This window comes from Accipiter gentilis, chromosome 6 (assembly GCF_929443795.1).
Source record: "Accipiter gentilis chromosome 6, bAccGen1.1, whole genome shotgun sequence".
In the NCBI taxonomy this organism is placed as follows: Eukaryota; Metazoa; Chordata; class Aves; order Accipitriformes; family Accipitridae; genus Astur; species Astur gentilis.
The window spans coordinates 2,450,270-2,471,017 of NC_064885.1; the positions used below are offsets into that span (position 1 = coordinate 2,450,270).

General features: G+C 49.3%; 1 protein-coding gene across 8 annotated transcripts in view; it reads left to right on the top strand.

Annotated features, from left to right (window-relative positions):
- The window catches only part of ACACA (acetyl-CoA carboxylase alpha), a 138,500-nt gene extending 123,702 nt beyond the window's left edge, over positions 1 to 14,798 (top strand). For all 8 annotated transcript variants that reach the window (XM_049802387.1, XM_049802390.1, XM_049802388.1 and 5 more), the window contains 4 exons: positions 8,465 to 8,619; positions 9,374 to 9,544; positions 12,927 to 13,063; positions 14,437 to 14,798. In XM_049802387.1, the coding sequence (XP_049658344.1) occupies positions 8,465 to 8,619; positions 9,374 to 9,544; positions 12,927 to 13,063; positions 14,437 to 14,563 (590 nt within the window). In that variant the 3' untranslated portion in view covers positions 14,564 to 14,798. The remainder of the gene's footprint in view (positions 1 to 8,464; positions 8,620 to 9,373; positions 9,545 to 12,926; positions 13,064 to 14,436) is intronic.
- Positions 14,799 to 20,748: the final 5,950 nt, after the last annotated feature.

Below are 20,748 nucleotides of genomic sequence, written 5' to 3' on the forward strand. Positions count from 1 at the left end.
GCAGAGGGTCCCAAGAAATGCTCTCCTAAGGTGTTTCACCCTTCACAGTTTACAGGCTGCAGTCGAGTTCCTTACGCAGTCAGGGCTCACAGCTGCGGCTCCTGCGGGTGTTGGACCTCGACGTCCGATGCGGGAGAGCTGCCGCTCCGGTGCGCAAGTCTCCAAGGGCAGGAGAAATCAGATGTGTGGTTAGAGAAGGCAATATGCTGAGCAGTCAGCTCAGGTCCATGCAGATAAATGGCACTACGGCAGGAGCACTGTTCCTGAGAGTATTTACCTTCACCCCGCCGTAAAAAGCACCGGCTCTGCCGATGAACAAACCAACCTACTGCCTCTGCAAAGAAACGGTGTCTTCTGTGCGGCGAGTGCCGGATGAATCCTTTCCCAGGAGCGGAGTCGCTGGCTGCAGACAAAGAGGGCTGCTGGAGTGTTCAAATCCTGAAGTGGTGGAAGAAGGGGGGGAGCAGAGCAACGCCAGCTTAGTCACTGTCGGGTGGCCCCTCCAGAGGGTCCGTCACCCTGGGGTGGGTGCGGGACGCCTGCCGAGCACCCTTGAATCACGCCGGTGGGACCTGTGCCAGCATCGCCGGTAAAAAATACAGGGAGAAAGAGGGGGTACAGTTTTCTGCCAACAGCCTCAAAAATCCAACGCTGCGCTATGTGAGGAGGCAGGAGCCTGTTCAGGGCTTTTTTCCCCTCTTCCTCTACAGGGTAATTACTCCCAGCAAACTCCATACACTTTAATTAAAATGACTGCAACACAAGAGCAAGTCACTTACAACTGTACATACAGAGAGCTCTAAAAGCTTCAGTCACTGATAAGCATCTCACTTAGATGGCTCGTAATTGCTCCCAACATCGGGCGATCATTGCTGTTGTTTTGCCACTAATTCCGTACCATAGCAGGAAAGCCAAGATTGCAGGACACAGTGAATTGCATAATTTTTTTTTTTTTTTGCTGGTTTTCTTTCTGGCCAATTTAAAATTTGTCAAAGTCGGTCTTCTTCTGGATCACTGCCCTTTGATATTTCGCGCACTCCATTTGCCACAAACAAGCCGCAGGGCCGCAGTTCATGCTGACTCCAGCAGAAGCAGAGAAAGCTCCATTTATCTTACACTGCCTGCTGAATTCTTACTCATTAGCTGGGGGTTCACTGCCTCTCTTTAACCCCTGAATGGCTGTCATCCCTCCCTGGAGCTGCTGAATAGCGGGGAAAAGGGAGATGCTCTCAAACGTGTGCCTGTTGCGGAGGGGTGGGGAAGCAGGGCGACGGTGGTCTCATTCCAGGCGTCTTGAGACACTGGGGTTGGACTTGCAATTGGGGAGTGTGAGAGCAGGGAAGGCTGGCAGATATTGAATAATTTGACATAAATCTGTTCATTATCAATTCTCCAGCACTATTGCTGAAATGTTTATTAGCCCCATGTTTTATTAAAATGTCACTCAGAGTTGTGCTATTACAAACCAGCAAACAGTGCGGAGCAAAGGGCAAGGAAAGAAAGGATAGTCCTTATCCTGCCCAAGAGCACGTTTCCACACTGAGTAGGTGTGGAAGGAGAACGGTGATTGCCTAGAAATGTAGGAGCGATTCAAGCCTCAGGCCGTAGTTAAAAATACAGAAATTCAATTTTATTTTATTTATTTATTAACAATTAGAGTAAAACATGTATGAGTGGAATAAAAATTAGCTTTGTCGTGCAGATTCTGCGCGTGTAGTGTGTCAGGTGCACAGTGTAATGTACGCAAAAATTTGGTGGAATATGAATGAAAGGAATGGCGAAATGGCTCCAGTTAGAACAAGACTGGATATTACATTTTCACATTTCTCCTATCAGGTATTTATCCCATAGTAAAAGGGAAGCATCCGTTCATCACCTGATATATGTCATAATAGGGGGAATATCCTCTTCAGCTGATCTTATGAAATGGTTGCCTGTGTGCTGGCATGCATCTTTAATTTTATGGGAAACTATACGCCCCTTTTGCATTTGCCTGTATACACTGTACAAGGTGCAGGAGGTGGGGAGCATACAGCTCCACGTGTACAGCAGCACTTTGGGAAGTGGGAGGCAGCGGTGGTTTTCTGCACAAACTGCAATACTGTAGGCAGCCCTCAACTTCCCACAGGTAGTATTACCAGTCAGTCTGTTCTGCTGGCTTCTGACTTGCTTCGCACTTTATTAGGCTAAAGAGTGCACAAAACTCTTCTTCAATTTCCAAATAATGAGTGAATGCTCAAGCATTGAACCCATAACTCCACTTTAGCATAGCAGTTTCTCTCTGAAAATAAACGTGCCGGGGTGTGGTACCAGAATTGAACCCGCAGGTCCCTCCCGGCCCCGACTACCACCTGGTGAGGACTTTGCTGGTGACCTGGGGACAGCCCTGACGCAGCCCTGGTTTTTGAGGGGCTGAAAACTTCCATCCTGTGACCTGTCTCCTTCCAAGCTTTGCCTTAGAAAGTTAGATTGCAGCTTTAAAGTCTAGTAATTCTTTTCTGGGAGGGAGGCGGTTGGTTTGTTCAGTGTTGTAATTAATCAAAATGCCGGCTGTTTTCTTGAGCAACAACTAAGAAAAACGCTGCTGTTGTGATTCCATCTCTCACAAAGTCTTGGACAAATGGATTCAGTGCGGTTGTAACTTTGTCTTTTTAGGCGATGGTGATTTCCAGTAACTGCTTCTATATGCAAGTGCTGCTGCATTTAAATTGTTCTTAATTCACAATCATGAGTCTAGAAGAGCAAGTACTGCTTTCTGTCAGCTCCTTCGTGACAATTGGCATCTTGAATATCCTCCCAGGAGGGCTGTATATGTTTTCCCCAAAATAAGAATTTTTTGGAATTACCTACCTGCCACACTTTGCCCGTTTGCTCTGACGCCATATGAGGCCTTAGGAGCACAAGTCGGAAAGGACTAGAGTGGCACATCACATGGCGCAGCCGAACAAGGATATTTCAAGCCCGTGTCATCAGCATGTGTGACCTTCACTGCTATTTCATATTGCACCTTTATAACATAAATCCTACTGAATATTTAGTGAAGCAATTACAAGCAGTCTCATTTACAGAAACAAGCGACAATCCAAAAATGCCTGTCTCTCCAGGGACGTGAGTGGCTCTGAGTGACCTTCCTTCGCCCCTCTGGAGCGGCTCCCTCCAGCTGGGGTGGGAGATGTGTCGCCTGGACAGCCTGGATGCGGTTGGCATTCTTGCTGCCTTTGCTGAATTTTTGTCCGGCAAGAGCTTTGTTAAAGGCAGAGGAAAAGATGGTGAGATTCAGGTAGGAGGATTATTGTTGCAGGTGTGGAAATTAGATGGAGCAGTCATAACCATTATGTTAAAATCGACATTTAATTATGTCATGGGACGCAGAGTAACTGCTGTACCTCTCCAGAGTTCATTTCCTAAGGACCTGTCCAGCACAGGCTGTGGTGGGATTGAACTGCCCGGCTGAAAAGAACGGCCACAAGCAGCACGCTCACGCTCACCAGCCGCTCGTGCCTCTGCTGTGTCGCTGGCTGGGGGCGATGGGCTGGAGCCGGGGTCGAAGCCGTCTGCTTTGCCCAACTCTCCGCGTGCAGAGCCTGAGAGTAAGCGTGAGAGCCGTCTCTGCCGATCGGTTGGGTCAGAGGTCTCGATGTTGGGCTTTGCCCAGGTCTTTGAGTGCATGTTTGAGGAAGAGGCAAGAAGATGGACAAGTAAATGCTTGGCCATGCTGAGACCATGCGCCGAGGGTGAGGGAGAAAATCCCACATTTTAACAGCTTAGAAACCATAAACCATCAAATTGATTCAGAAGCTGCCTGGCTTTCCGCAATCAGGGGGAACCTACAATAACATTTCTTGAAGTCATTTTGTCTAACCTGTTAAACTGGTCATATTTAAAAAAAGCACTTTGCTACTAAATGTTATGGGAAGCCGTGATTCATGGTCCTGCTGAGCCATTTCCATCTGGCAGGAACTTTATTAAAGGCAGCCCGCGCCCTGCCACCGCAGCAGGCTGCAGCCACTGCAGGACACGGTGCTGTCGATGGCTCCCTCTGCCAGGCACATACATCGGAGGGATGCTCGGAGACGCCGCTTACTTCAGAGGAGATTTTTTGTTTAATGGGGCACAAATCAAAATAGTTTAGATGTGCTTTCCCTGCCATGATGCTTTCCCTTAACTTTTGGAGAGGAGTATAAATTGATATTCAGTATCAGAGCGCTTTACAGGAGAGGTCTCTACGGGGATTTATTGAGGCAGCTTTTCCATTTGTCTGCACGGGGAGGGCAACTCCTCTGAAGCCTTCCTTCCTCCGTGATCGCGGGCGGTAAAGCGTGCGTGCATGTCCCTGCTCCAGTGGCTGGGAAGTGCTTCTCTGCAGGGTGGTTGAAGGGCTTGTTGTGGCAACCGTAGTATTTGGCATTTATTGTGCTGTGCCAGTGGGGTACTGAGAGCCCCTACCTGAGGTCTGGGGGCCTGTTAGGGGCTGTAGGCCACGGAAAAAAAGAGTTTGTAACCCCAAAAGCCAGGCTGTAGCAGCTGGATGGGGAGGCTGGTGTCGCCCCGTGGAGAGACGGCACAGGCCAGGGCGGGGAGATGGGGGAGGCGTGAGCTGCCAGCTTCCTCCAGGAAGCATTTGGGAACGTTTTCAATTAAATACTTCTTATGTGTGGTTTTAAACTAGGTTTTGTTGGCTTAACTGGGTATGTTTGTGCAGAGGGCTTTGGCAAGAGCCTGGCCACTGCTCTTTTGACATCAGAAGAGACTCTCTAATCTTTTTGGTACCCCAATGTTACCGTTTTCCCAGGGCATTTTTTCAACTTGTTTAAGGCAGTTTTGCTATTGTTCAAAAAAAAAAAACAACCAAACCCCAAAAGAAAAGACACCGTAGAACGAAGCTGTCTTGGTGCATTTACCACTGTGGGTGGGCTTAAACGGTGTTGAGAGCAGAATTAAGACATTTACCTGGCCTCTTCCAATCATGCCAATGGCTGTGATCACACCAGCACTATATATAGATACAAGCGTACTTGGAGACTGCAGAGCAAACTGCAATCCAAGATAAATGTGACATTTTATGGCACTTAAGAGTGCTGCCTTAGAAACTGTCCTGTGCTGCTTGCCAAGTTAGGAAGGTCACACATGTTCTTTCTTCCTTTTAAATTGTCGTCTTGTCTTACCTGCGTGCTCCACCTGCATGCCAAAACCCGCTACACTTTGTGTTTGCATTGTAATGTGGCCGTTTCAGAGTGCTGCTTCTTTTGTTTCTCTATTGATTAGTAGCCGATCCATACCTAGAGGTCTATAATGTTCCTATGATTTAAACTTTAACAGTTTCATTAACTGTCAAGTACCTTTAGAGCAAAGGAATCCCATATTTTAACTCCCCTCTCCTTGCCAGTATAAGATTTGTGGAAGGAGACTTCTTTTTCCGAGAAATAAATAAATAAAGCCCCAGCTTTCTGAAAAACCCTGAGGCCTCAAGATCTGACTAGGAAAGAAAGAAAACCATTCCAAGATATTTAATTGTACAGGGGGCTTACAGGATTGATCGAGAGCTTAGCTTTTTACAATAGTCCAGTGAATAAGAAATGCTCCTGACAAACGATCGATGATGGGATAATCACTCTTTATCCCCCCTCCTCATTGTTACCTTCTTTCTTCCAGGAGAACAGGGTTCAGAAGTCAAAAATCTTTATAGACGCTGCTTTTAAATTAAGCAGAAAATAGACATTGACATATTTGTTAATCTCACCTAAATCATTACTGGGCCTGGCTGGTTTGACTGTACACCGTGAGTGTGGCAGATAGGCCAGAATACATGAGCGTTACTGGCTTAAGTGCATGCATTGCCATTTAAAACGGGGAGGTGTAGGAGCCTGTGAATTTAACAGGGATAAATATATATCATTTTTTATTCTGAAGGTTATAAGAGTAGCTTCTCTTAATTAAAACCTTCTTACCAGCATTTGAAAGGTTAGGTAACATTTATATTGTTAGGCATATAAAAACATTCCTTCCCTAGAAAGAATCATTGTATGGCTGGCCTGTGGCTTGGAAGTGTGCCTGCATATGTGTGTGTGTGTGTGTGTTCAAACCCGTTCTGATTCGGAAGAGAAACTCTGGAAGGAAATGAAAACATAGGTAGTGCAGACCAGAAAAGAACAGGGCCAGGATGCAGTGGGCCCCTAAAGGTGGGTCTGAGCCAAAGCCTCGGTGTCGCGGTGCTGTGCATGAGCTGCTGTGGTGCTGCACCCACTGGGGAGAGCCACTGGGGTGCTCAGCCCTTCGGTCTGGCAGCCCTGGCTCGTCGTGTCTGCGGGAGGTCAGCAGAAAGAGTAGGAGCTCACAGAAAGAATAGGAGCATCGTGTAGATGCAGTGTGATGCTTTCCCCAGGATGCTGTCTCAGCTTCCAGCAGTCCTGTGGTTTAGAGGCTTCCTGAGAACAGATCAATATCCGATCTTCATGCTTAGAAGCCTGTGATGAACTTCCCTTGCGTGAATTTGTCTGATCGCTTTCTGTGAGCCCATTTGTACTTTTGGCACCCAGGACCTCTGGTGGCAGTGAGTTCCACCGTTTGATTTTGCGCTGTGTGAAAGTGTTCCTTGTTGTTGGCGTTTTTGTAAAGCTTCTGTCCCCTGATTTAATCTGGTCTTGCTGGGTGGGACTTGGATTGCTCTGACTTCTTGCTGCGATTCCAGAGCCTGCTGTTAGACTGGATGGTGGCCGTGGAGGGAGCTGCAGAGGACCCCCATAGCTCAGCTGCCCTCCTGCCTCTCCCCAGCGATTGCCTTCCACGTCACCCAGCCTGGAAGTGTGGCAGTTTAACAATAAGTGTAGATGTAATGGTAGATGTTGCATTTAATCCCATTGACAATCCTTCTCCAATGATAAAGATTTAAAAAAAAAAAAAAAAAAAGAAAAAGAAAAAAAAAGCTGGTGGTCGCACACCACAAAATGCAGTCATGGTACTTGGGCTACAAGATAACTAGGACAGGAACATTGTCCTCCGGCTGAATCACGGCATCAGCTTTTGTTCCAGGTTCTCCCTTGACTTCTTGTGCTACTGGGTAGGACACCTCTTTGTTTCATATCTCAGTTCTGTACACTGAAGGCGCAGTCGTGCTTGCATGTCTCCCAGACACATGGGCGGTTATATTAACATTTGAATGGAAGGTGCCGTAGGACGGTTGAACGTTACAACCCACCAGTGCTCGGAGCAAGACTTGTCCATGACCCGGCTTCAGATTGCCAGCGACCTTGGCTTTAAAAGGGGAGGTGGGATGGGAGGCAGCTGTGTCTGAGGCTGTGAACTTGCAACCAGAGCTTCTGGTGTGGGTGGGAGGTTAAAAAATGGCACAATTCAGCAGAGTATCCAGTACCATATAATTTGACTCAGATTGCAATCTTTGCTTAAATTGAACTAAGATTGGCTCTAAATACTCTGCCTCTGCACAAGGACCTCTTGCACGTGTGTTGGTGAGGCAGCGTAGGAGAAGCATCAACCTACTCCTGGGCCAACTTTGACCTGGTGTAAATTACTGCAGGTTCAGCAGAGAATTGCACTTATGGTTATGCTCCCTGTGGCCTGTTACAGGGAGAAGAGGGGATTTACATTCTTTGTTTGATAAAGGGGCAGCTGTGGGAAGGAGCACCTTCTTAGGCTGTGGGAAGCGGCAGGAGCTGTGATGTGCCTCCACAGCATGATGTGTTTCCCTTTGCCTGACTTAGTCCAGGTCAGGTAATTCCGAAATTAATCGGAAACTGTTTAATGCACGTTTTTGTTTTAATCGAAGTTAATTTTAGCTGAGCTGAATGATTTAAAATAAATTAAAAATTATGAACTCCAGAGGACATTATCTTCTTGACACGGTTTTATTCTTGTCCATCATGTTAGTCTGTGATTGAGACTATTGTGTTCCGATCCCTGGTAAACTGAATATGAGTGGTTTTGGCATCTCTACCGTAACTTGTGTTTTCCTTAATGAGGCAGTGGCTCTAACAGCTACTGGTAGGAACCAGCCTGCAGGAAAACTTGAAATTGTGTAGGTGGTTTTACATTGTCCGTGTTTCTTGCTAAATGAACTGCGTGTTGGGACATTATTCTTTTTTAGGAGTAAGTCCAGTAAATGTCACTTAATTGATGGCTCAGCTCATTGGCATTTAAATGGAATAGAGTTTCCATGGTGAAAACTCCTTCAAAGCTCTCGCCTGAATATCGGTGGCAGGAAATCTGGACTGGAACATTTAGATTTGACTCAAGACTCTGCTTGGCGTTGCTGGGAGCTGATGGTCTGGTGTTTGTCCTGGCCAAATGCAGTCTGGGTTTCACCTGTACGCAGGAAAAGAAGAAACCTCTGTTCCCCCCCTCTGAACTGTCCAGAGCTGCTTGCCTTTCCTCCGAGCAGCAGTCCTCTGTACACCCCTCTGCTTTAACCTGTCAGAGGTCTCTGATGTGTGGATATGCCTGGTTGCAGGTACCCCTGAGCTGAGCCCTGCTGACCGAAAAGAGCTGGAGGCCAAGCTAAAGGAGCGGGAGGAATTCCTGATTCCCATTTACCACGAGGTAGCCATGCAGTTTGCCGACTTGCACGACACACCTGGCCGGATGCAAGAGAAGGGCGTCATAACTGTGAGTATCACGGAGCTTCCCTTGGGGACATCGTTGGAGGGTTTGACACATGGGAAATGGCAGTCTCCAGTCTGGAGGCAGCCTGTGGGCCTGCAAATAAACCTCTGCCCCAATGACTCTTGCCACAGGAGCAAACCCTCTCCACCCGCCAGCTGTTTTCTGCTCCCAGAACACAAGTACATCATGTTTTCTAGCACGTTTACCTGATCCGTGTCCATTTGAGACCCCCACATTTTCTGGGCTTCACTGGTAGCTCCTTAGCGACCACATCAAAAACCCCACAGAGCACGCTGCAGCCTGCCCTGGCAGAAAGGGAGGGCAGGGGAGGTGGTGAGCCTGTACCCGTGGGGACCCTCAGTGATGGGAAGGGCTGTGATGGCACAGCTGAAGGACAGCTCTCGTGTCAGGATTAGAACCCTGGCTGATTAGATTTTCCTAGTTCCCTCTCCCCTTGGATGTGAGTGTCTTGGGCAGCGCTGCTCACCCGGGAGGCTCTGTCTCTTTTTGCAGAAGGGAGCAGACTTCTGGTAGATGAAAGAGGCTGGATGTAGCTTCTGGTGACCTAACGGTATGACAGGGTGGAAGTCTTCAAAGCTCAGCCATGGGAGTCTTTGTATTTCTCTTGTGCAAGTGGTATAACTAAGTATATCATGAGTGCCAGCCTTTTTTTGCCGTTGGGAGTAAGGCATATATATTTCTCCATGGAAATGTTGTCCCTCACTGATTTGTCCTTCTCCACTTATGTCTTGGGCAGGACACTTTAGACTGGAAAACTTCCCGTACCTTCTTCTACTGGAGATTAAGACGTCTTCTTCTAGAGGATGTGGTTAAAAAGAAGATCCATGATGCCAATCCTGAGCTGACTGATGGGCAGATCCAGGCTATGCTGAGACGCTGGTTTGTGGAAGTTGAAGGGACAGTAAAGGTAAATGGAAAAGCAGTTTCACCAAAGCATTAGTATTTCCTGGGCTTAAGTTCAGTGAAGTTCTCCGAGGTGGAGTTTGATCTCTGGTTTTCGATTGTAATGTCCACAAACATTTTAGGTGATGAAAGAAAACTTCTGAGTAATGTTCCAAGTCATGAATTGTTTTACGGGGACACTTTTTATAGCAGGCTAGAAAAGCAAAATAGGGTTTTCCCAAGCACGTAGCACCATTGATACAAAAATCTGAGCATCTTACAAAGATGAACAGCTCGCTCAGCACAGCGAGGCAGGGCAGCGTGTGGGAAGAAGGCTGCGCAGAGGTGCTGCTGTCTGGCAGAACTGGCAGCAGAAGTCCCAAGAGTCACAACACATGCTCTATATACCAGCCCTGAATATCTCCATCTCCTTGCTTCTGTGCACAGCATCCCTAAAATAGCACTGCGGAGCTGCTCGCAGTTACAGAGGCTGTTATGGAGGAGCTCTCCTAGCTGTGCAGACTGCTCCCTGCGTACCCTTGGGATCCTCTGTGATGTGAAAGCAGGGGTTTTATTTTATTTTTAATTATTCTTTCTTAATGAATAATATCCTCAATCCTGCTCTATCCCACTGACACTGAGAAGGGCATGGAGATTCACTGCTTGTATCCAGATGTTTTGACTGGCCGACGTACAGCCAGCCTATCTTACCCACCTGTCCTGCTGCTTGCAGAGCCGAGCACGGCCATACTGTCCGCCTTTCCCCTGGGATGCCCTCGCCTTCCTTCCCTTTCCCCAGACCAGGAACTTAGAGATGGTGGGGACAGATCACGGTGCCTGGCGGTCCATCACCATTGCCATGTCTCAGCCCAGGGGAGCCCCTGCCGTTCTTCCACCAAGTGTCCCATGTCCCCTGGGGTTGTCCCACATCCCCTGGTTTAACGCCAGACGGATTGGCATACCATCAAAGGCAGGGACACGGATCAGCTGTAAGATCTAACTGGCAGGGCTTGGGGTTGGGGGTCGCCTTGGCATCATCCGCAGTCCTCATCTCATAGCTGTGTTGAGGATTTCTTTTTTAATTGTGCTCAAACTGGGAAGCTGGCAATCTCTGAAGAGCAGTCTCTGGACCTGCTCTTAGGTTGTTTTTGTCACAGTCCTCCAATCTGAGGGTTTATTTTATTTTATTCTATTCTATTTTATTCTATTTTTAAAGTCACAAACACTCAGGGGTTCCAGAAAAGGGGGGAAAGTGTTCTCTGGAGGGCAGCAGGCTTTCCAAGGTAGTGTCTGAGCGTCTTTAAAAGCGGGCATCTCGTTAGCTAATACATTACACCAATCAAGGAGAGTTATCTTAAGCCACAATTAATCTGCTCCCTGGCATATGTTGATAGGAAAGCATCATGCTGTTTCTTAATTAAAAGCAAACGGATTAAAAATGATTAATAAGAGTATTAAATATTCTCCTAAACTAAAAGCTTTGGGATTCTTGGGTAAATCTAGCTTTACGCAGGTCTGCAACCGTAAGGCAGCTTCTTGGGGGTTTTTTTTTCCCTTCCCTGAAATCTTCCTAAGTGCCCTACTTTGTATGCAGGGAGCATTTCTGTCATGTCTAGGGGCAGAAGCAAGGAGCAAAACCTAACGAGTTTAAAATAATAATAAGAAAAAACAATGAAATAAGCAAAATCTTGAGGTTGAAATGACATCACTGATTTAAGACAATCATACACATAAAGAAAAAAAAAAATCCCAGTTTCTTATTAAAGGCGACAGGCAGGACGAACGCTGGGGGCTGGAATAGGGTCTGCACTTTGGGCTTCCTTACAGCAGTGCCGGCTCTCACCCATGGGTGTAACAACACCTTCATCAACATGGGGAAGGTGTGCTGCTTCTGAGAATCCCAGGGAAGAGGGAAACAATTTCTTGGACTTTGAAAGTTGATAATTAAATATATAAACAAAGGATGAGCAGTGTGGAGGCTCATCAGTATGAGTGCTGCCTTTGCGCTCTTTGGTATTGGCAAGGATGGTGGAAAATCAGCTTTGCGAAGGCTTGTAATGGGCTGGCGGCTGTCGAGGTGCAGGCGTCGCTCTGTCGGGAGAGCAGGAGAGGTGAGACGATGCTTCAGACGGCGTGGCAGGCTGGAGGAACGCACTGCACGCAGTGAAGCAGCGTCCTGGTAGGAGAACTATTCTGCTGGCTTCACTGCTACTGCTCCAAGGGTTTCCAGGGCCTTTGCAAACATGCTGCCCCCCCGGCACCGAAGCTTCGCCTTCGGGTGCAAACATCGATCGTGTGCTTCTGCCTCCCGCTCCCCCGCCAGCCCCTGAAATCACCCTGCTCCTGGTCAGGCCACAGAGGCAGCAGGAGGATCGAAGGTGTTTAAGATTGCTGGTTGGAGCAGCGGTTGCTCTGCTCCCTGCAGCAAACTGGGGTCTGCGCCCATGCTGGGAAGGTGCCCGCTTGGCCCCACGGTGCATTACTGCACCGAGCTCATTGTCATTCTGACTTTGACTTCGTTAGTGATAACAGAGAAGGATAGTGCACCTTTAAATGACGAGCTTTGTGTTTAATTACCCAAATAAAATGACATAAATATGAATGAGTGCTAATGGCAGTACTTGCTTTTCCGGAAACCATTAACAAAACGATTCTTAAATGATTTGTAAAGAAAATGAGAGGAGAAGAGAGGAGCGAGAAGGCTATTAGGCGTCTAACACACTCCTGAATTATTATGTAGTCAACTACCTAGCAAATATCAGGTGAAATGATCTTGCAAAAGAAAAAAAGGTGTTTGTTGCCAAGGCTTTTCAGGGATGTGGGCGTCCCGACCTCCTCTGCGGTGCTCACACCTGCTGAAGGGGCTGTTCGGTTTCTGGGCTCGATCGGGGATCCCGTGATTGTTGGGGGACACTAACACCAGGTCAGTCTTTAGGTGATGGGGACTTGTGGGTCCCGTGACAGCTTAGTACTGGGAGAAGCCCCAGATCAGCTGCGTCTCTGACCGCCCCTGCCCTCACCTCAGGGTCAGTCGTATTTTACCAGAAGTTGGGCATCTGATCACAGAAGGAAGCTGGGATTTTAGCTGGGATAGCTTCTGGGGCTGATGCAGCTAGTTCAGCTGCAGCCACTGGCAGCACTGCTGCTTCCGTGGTTCCCCTTTAGTCACGTTTATGGAAGGAGATGCAAAAGTAATATATCATCTTTTGACTTCTGCTAATTGTTAGTTGTGTTTATAAAAGCCACGCACACTGGGAAAACCAGAGAAGGCTGCCAGCCAAATGTTTTACCCAAGGCTGCCAATAATTGTGAGTTAAATTTTGGGAACGGTGCGTGGGGAGCGGGAGCGTGCTAGCAGCGGTGACACAGCACTGGGACACCGGGTGACACGTGTGTTTTGTTCACAGGCATACTTATGGGACAGTAATAAGGACCTGGTGGAGTGGCTGGAAAAACAGCTGACGGAAGAAGAAGGCGTTCGCTCAGTTGTGGATGAAAACATCAAATACATCTCGAGGGACTACATCCTCAAACAGATACGGAGGTAAGCAAACTACACACACTCTGCCCCTGCAGAACAGGGATTTTAAAAAGTTCAGCTTCTGATCTCGGCCATGTGCGCTTCCCCAGCTGAGGAAAGTGGATTTGCTGGCGTTTTTTGTGTTGCAAATACATACGGAGTATGTGGCAGTGCAGTTTCCTTTGGAAATGCAAACACAGGGGCAAATGTGGAGCTACTGTGCAACAGAGGGATTTGTACAAAGTCTACTCTCCTGTTCCTCCTGCACAGGCTGTAGTGCTACTGTACATGCAGGTGCCTTGAGCAAAATCAGAAAGCAGCAGAGCAGAGATCTAATCCAGCAGTATCCAAACCTCCCTGGCCATGCCTGCCCTTTACTGAAACAGGAGCTGTGAAGAGCCAGGGCACAGAAATTTCACTAATGTGATACATACTAATGTGTCTTTTCTCCATTTGAGGCAGATAATGGAAAATTATTTGAGAGGGCTGCATACCATGTGAGGCAAGGAGAGAAAGCACATCTCTGAGCTGGGCTACTGCTGTCAAAGCAGTGTGTTGACCACACATGGCCAGAATAGCCTTACAGCTTTCTTCTCTTTTATTTTTTCTAGCCCCAGACTTTCCAGGCAAGCTACCTAGTTTCTTCTGTGCTCAATGTCATAAAATGTCCAGTTCCCTTCAATTGCCGTTTCAAACTACACCAAATAAACCCCCACATTGGTAGAGTATCTGTTCCTCCTGCTTGTAAGAGTTATTGTGCGCATTCACACAGACATTCATCCAGCGGAGCCAGTTAAGCCTTGTGAGCCAAACGCTTTGCTAGACTTGAACAGATCTAATTTTGATAATTTTTATGTCTTACACTGGAGGTCTCTTAAAGCAGCTTTGCCTCCGAGAGAGCTGGGGGAGGGCACCGAACTGCGGAGTGAAACTCCTGTGCTTTCCGTGTCTAACTCCGTAGGGCATCTCTTCCCGTCATTTCCACCAGTTTCTCTATCCGTGCTACAGCAGACAGGGCTCTGCGTCATCTGGGAGGGGGCGATGTGGGTGCTCTCGGCAGCCTCTGAAGGTGCTGCTGGTGGGATCAGGGCACGCTCCAGAGCTCCTGGCCTCCACATGTCCACCCTGGGTCCACACGGTCCGACCTCTCAGGCTTTCAGCCTCCGTGCATGTCTGAGCAGGTCTGCCACCAGCAAATTAAGTGGCACGAAGGACCTCCGAGCAAGCACAGCTCTTGCGCTGCTCACGGTCAGCTCACACAAGTGCCTGCTGCCTCGTCCAGTCTCTCTTACAGACCCCATATTTCAGTCCTCCCCCCCGGGCCTGACGGGGAGCTGTCGGACGCGCTCTGGTGTGAGTGCCAGGGCTGCCGTCACTTAACTCTCGCCTCTTTCCAGCCTGGTCCAGGCCAATCCGGAGGTTGCCATGGATTCGATAGTGCACATGACCCAGCATATATCACCCACCCAGCGAGCCGAGATTGTGCGGATCCTCTCCACAATGGACTCGCCTTCTTCAACGTAAGAGCATCGATTTCCCACACTCCCCCCTGCCCAGTACAGTGGAGGGGAAAAAAAAAAGCTCAGAATTGCCCTTTGTCTGCTCAACTGAGACCACTGTACCGAGACGGGGAGGCTCAGGGAAACGCTGGAAGAGTGACATTTTTATTTTTTCAAATCAGACTGACCAGAGGAAGTGTGTTCTTTGGCCAGAGACATGAGGAAAATGTATAAACACAAGCGCCTGCGGAATTGAGTTACAGCTGTCTAACTGTACCTTATTTATTTAACAAAGCGTGACTGGACCAATGCATCAGTTCGCTGTTCAGCTGCTACCTGAAACCGCTACAGCCAGGCAATGAAGGGTGCTCCGGTACCGTGAGGTCTTGGCATAGCAAAGCAGGGGCTCGTTTAAATTACACCCCTGCGCCCCTGCCTGCTTCTCTTTTCACATCCCGCCTGGTAGCGGCAGCTTTGTGCTGACAAGTGCCAATGTTACCCCCTGCGAGAGCATTGCTGTAGCCGAGGACGGGCTCTGCCTCCCAGGAGCGGGTGGGAGCTCACGGTCCTCCTGCCTGGCGTCCTGCGGGTGAGTGGAGCCCACCACCGAGTTAACCCTCTTGTCTCTGTCAGCCAGTGGTGATTTGTATTTCCAATGTCTGTCTTGTTACTTAGTAGTAGAGGAAAAACAGCATTTAAGCCGGTGTGGCCAGGGCTGTCCCCGTGCCCCAGACAGGCTGTGGGGAAGGCTTCTGGGCTTCCCAGGACTGTGAAGGTGGCGGGGCAGGATTTTGGAGGCTAAATCCCCGCTCGCTTTGCCTTTGTGCCCAGTTCCTTTAGAACAGGTCAGTAAACTGTGTGAAAAGGCCCTTTAGGAGGAGGTAAAAAGAGGAGACCAAAACCCAGCTGCTCAGCCATTTCTGCTCTTCCTTCCCTACTTATTTTGAGGGATAACAGACATGGGCAGTCCCAGTGTTGCATATACTTCATGTAAGTGCTAATCCCTTTCATACGGGTAGGTAACTGAAGCAGAAAGCAGTTACAGCCTGCCAGAGTAAAGGAGGGGAAAAGACAGAGTCAAATACACCAACATGGTTAGAACTGCAAAAGGAAGTTTCAGTCTAATGCACCTGAGCAAAGTTTTTCTCCATCGCCCATCTCTGCCCTGGAGCTGGCTCAAACGGAGCTGCCTGCGCTTGGCTGGTCCTGTTGCGTGGCTGGGGAAGGGACTGCCATTATACACATGGGAAGACAGAAATATAAGAAAAGTTATTCTTGGTAATCCCGTTCCAATGGTCATTCTTTGCAGCTGGTTGGGAATAATTGTCTCTATGGCAGGTAAGTGCAGCACCGGCACTGAGCCAGGCTGCCCAGGTCGGAGTTGTGGCAGCAGCACAGATCACCGCAGGCTGGCCCCAGCCCCGGTCCTTGGCTTATTTCCACACTGTTTTATTTTCATGGTGCTCCTGACCATAATAAAAGAGAAGTTGGAACTCTGGAGGGAAGCACGGTCAGCCCCTAATACTTGGATACCGTTATGGAACTTGGTCTAGTACTGGAGAGCTTACACCAATGATTGTCTTACAAGTATTTCAGATTTTACAGTTCCGCTTTTAGTATAGCATGAACCAGAAGGGATGTTTTTATGAGAGAATTAGTTAATGATGATGCCAGTGCCTCACACCTGTACTGTTCCCTTCTGAAGTGCAGTGCAGCCCTTGGGAGCATGTGGTGCCAGGGCTCCTGTAAAATCGAGGTGCAGCACCGGGGTCTCTGCTCTCCTCCCTGGGGGGACGAGCAGTGCAGCCCTGCCCCGTGGCCAGCGGAGCTGTGTCGTCTGAAGGACTAGCTTTTTCTTAATAGTTAAGAACCCTAATTTGATTTAAAAGACTTTTTTTCCCACTAGAGCCCCCTGAACAACCCCCCAGAGATCCTTTTACTTACGCCAAGGCGGGCTGCAGCAGGACACACAGGACAGACAGAGAATGTCTCAGCCAGGCAGGACCGCTCGGGGGGCATCACGGCGTGGGCAACTCGTTGGGCTCCTCCTCCGCTGTCACCGGGATTTCCTACGTGGTAGTGTCACAAGTTAGTCCCTTACCCAGGACGTCTGCAGGTGTTACGGGAAGTGTCCTGGTGCCCACTGCTCCGTTCCTTCCGCTTGGGGTGGGAGCCATCGCTGCCAAAGTCTCTTGCCTGCTGGGCAAGAGCAGACCCCTGTGTTTCAGTGTTACAGGCACTGGGTCAGGCTCCACTTAATTTGGGGGTAAAGTAGCTCCAAAAAACCAGCCGTTAGGTAACATTGGAGCTGGTCTGAAGTCAAATTCCAGCACTAGCCCTGGGAGCCCTGGGTCACCGCAGCGTCACCGGCCGATGTCCTGGCCGTTCTCCCCCAGCCCTGGCTGTGACCGCAGTGCCGGCGCCGCAGGCGTGTGGGTCGGTTACCCAGCGGGGCGGGGGTGGCGGGGAAACCACCCTCGGTACATACGGTTCTCGCTGGTGCTGAAGTATTTCACTTACCTCAATTTCTTTTAATAAAAAGAATGAATTACATCTCTGTTGCCGGGAGTGGAAATCTGTCACCCCTCGTCCCGAGCACCCCTCGGGGAGCTCTGCTTTTCCTTAAGGCAAGAACAAAGAGTTCCATGCGGCACCTCTCAAACAAGGTCTAGTGGCTGCCGATGCCGGCAGGATGGAGCCGAAGTACCTCGTGGTCTCGGCCGTGCCCCTCGCCTGAGCTGCTCGGGCTCACCACAGAACATTGCCTCTCGCCAGGCCCCTGTTGCTGCTCTTGTTCCTGCCCATGGTCAGACTCTGCAGAAGTTTGAAATAAACCTTATGAGATGCGACCCCACGGGCCAAAGCCCATCCTGACACCTCAGCCAGCCAGAGAAAAGCAGTACTCACACAAATCGGGCACAAGTATTTACCTTTCTCCAAGCTTCATCATGTCCCCTTCGCATCCTCAGCAGCAGGAGGAGCTGGCCGGCTGGTGCTGAGCCGTGCTGGAGCCACGGGTGCCAGGGCAGAAGGACCAGCTCCTCATCCCACCGCAGGCTCTGGTCTCTGCCCAGCGCTCTGGCAGTAACTCCCAGTCCAGGGCCACCATCCCAGCGAGCCATTAGCAGGTCCTGTTCCTCCTCCACAGATTTGTCTTTAACATTACAGTGACTGAAAAAAACCAAACAAAATAAAAACCACAGAAAGGAAAAGCCTAGCCTCAGCAGGCAGGGACCCGCTCAGCAGGAGCCCACTGGAAAGGAACCTCCAGGCCCTTTGGTTGAAGGGTGTCCCCTGCCAACCCGGCAGCTCGGTGAACACAAACACCTTTCACAAGTTCCCCACATTAAAGGTGGGTATTAACATGACATGTTAAATGGGACCATGTTAGCAAACACAACCCCAGCAGTTATTTTTCATGCATTTCTCAAACCAGAATCCTGATAGTTAAAAATTGCGGGGGGGGGGGGGTGGGGGGGGGGGTGGGGGGGGGGGGGGGGGGGTGAGGGGAGCAGACCCTACTGAACTCCAGAAACACATTTAAAACTCTTTAGCCTAAAATATCTACATATTAAAATGCCAAGAAAAGAAGTACCAAAGCTGTAAGCTCTCAAAAGCCCAAGATCAAAGTGCCATCATCTTTTAATGTAAACCTTTTGTTGCATCAACAGTCTTAAGAAGGATGAGAGACATCAAAATAAAAACTGAGACAAACTGTGGCTTTGTAGCTGTTTTTTGTTTTAGTCTCTTCTCTCAATTTGGGCCATGAAATAGGTCAGCTCCATTACTGATCAGCCTTCCCACAAATATTTAAAACAAATTGAATTGCACACCCAATACCCATCACAATTACGCCAGGCACAATAACTAAATTAGCAATTCAACAAAATAATTGGAAATGCGATTCTCTCTATTCCACAGCCTCCCTCAGGGGTTTGGCCGATCTATGGGGGGAAAACTCTGCTTTACTAATTCTGCAGCTAATTAGAGACACACTTGTAAATGAAGTTGTTTGTCTGAAAGTTGAAATTCTTTGCTGTTGGGGTTGGGGGGGGGATTAACACAACCCCTCTGTCCCCCCCATCGCACACATGATTCCCCAATACACCACCTAGTTGCCGTGCAATGTTTTGCAAAGGTCTAATGCCCATTTGTGTAGGTACTAATTAGCAGCTGTATCATGAATTGATAAAGAATTAATATTCTATTGGGGGGAAAAAATATCTCACTTGCTGTTAATTGGCAGCATTAGGAAAACTTAGTGGAAATCATCCTGGTTATCTGTGCCCTTATTAACCAGCGCTCAAAGCTTCTGACCACGCCACAGCCCCGCAAGATCAGACGCAACCGCTCGGAACCTGCCGCTGGGCCACCCGCTCCCAGCGGGAATCGAGCAGGAACTGGGTCAGCAGCGCCTGCCCCAGTTCGCCCAGACTGGGGGTGCTGGGCTATAATGCACAGTCCAGCCCCCTCCCCGGCCGAGCGACCATCCTTTGGGCACACTAGGGAGGCTGCCGGTGTCCGGAGCCATGCAAGGTGCCCACCAACGCAGCGGCGTGCGAGGACGGAGCCGCCAGCCGGACACGGGCACGTCGCCGCCGGAGCCTCTCCGGGCTGTGGCTCTGATGGGTTGTTACTGGGGGATTACAGGGGCTGCACTTTTCTCCTGCGGCGTATTCAAATCCAGGCGAGGGACCATTTTCATGCCAGGAATAAAGCACTGCCCTTACCAGCAAGGTCAGCAGATGAAACGGGGGCCTCATAAGCTGACGCTGCCGGCCCAGGTTCTCCCCATGTATCACGCTGCCCAGGTGGGGGGGGATGGCAGGGAGAAAAGCCTGCTTAAACACTGATAAGTAAATTCAAAAGCATGCTTAGTAGGGCTTTGACTCTTATCTCTTCAAACAATACGAACGAGAAGTTATCACATTTAAAGTGTTTCATATTACCCTTTTAACATTACATCCAGCTCACGCTCTCAAAAAAAAAAAAAAAAAGAAAAAAAAAAATCAAGTGCCCTGGTGCTACAACTTTAAAGGACACAGAAGTCAAACTGGAGAGGGGTGGCACAGCTGCGGCGTGTACCGTCAGCACCCCCAGCCTCAGCCACAAAGAGAAGCCAGACAACTTGCCGGCACAGCAACCCCCGAAGTAGGGTAAGGGACCTGGTGCTTTCTGTTAAACATCCTTAATGCTTGTGCTGACAGCGCAAGCAGCATGAAACCATTTCACCGACACAAACTTTGGAAGCAGCTAATTTACTCCCCTTGATGCCTTTCCGAATTGTGGTTATTAAGCCATGAGATTTTAATGATGTCGGCAGACCGCGCAGCTTTGCTGCTGCTCAGAAAAGAAGTACGGGTACAGGGCAACGGACGGGGACACGCGCTTCGACTCTCAGCGGGCGGATTGGGCCGATACGGTGCGGTGGAAGGTGCCACCGTCACACACGGGTTTCTGCCCATTGCTGGGGAGCCGGAATTAGTGGGGTGCAGGTGGGTGGATGAGAGGGACAGGAGGTGACATTGCCAGTGTTTGCCACGGAAGATGCTTACACCCAGAGGACCACAACAGCTGGGGAGGTGTGCGGGTGTAAGCCCTCCGCACTGGAGCAGCCCACTGACAGGCTTCACACTAAACTAAACGAACCGGCTCGCTAATGACCACGGGATTGCTGCTCACCATACCCTGGTACAGGTGTCTTTTAAAATAAATCAGCCCTTCCCTGTAGCCACGGACCCTTCAGCTCCCCGGCCGGTGCTTTGCCTGTGACTCTCGCAGCTTGCGTGAGCTTCATGGGAGGGATGAGCATCACCGCTGGGCTCTTTGCTGTATGTAAGGTCATTAGCGGGATCCTGAAATAGAAAGGGCAGCAGAGAGAAGCCAACGGTGACATTTAGTGTGTTTCTGCCTGGCAAATTTTGACCAGAGAGCTGTGAGCTGGAGGGGGACGGGAGAAATCAATGCACTTCCCTGAGAGCTGCAGCTACTGCTTCGCTGCAAGCAAGCATAAAGATTTATTCATCCATGATACGTATGTTTTCCACACAAAGTCAATACTCACCTTGGCACGCGCTTATTTCCTGAGGCCAAGAAAAATGCTACATTCTTCCACAGGGCAGGGAGCCTGGCCTCCGCTGCCGCCTCTCCCCGCATCGATCGAGAGGGCTAAGGACCAGCACCAGTGAGGAACAGGGAAAGGAAAAGCTC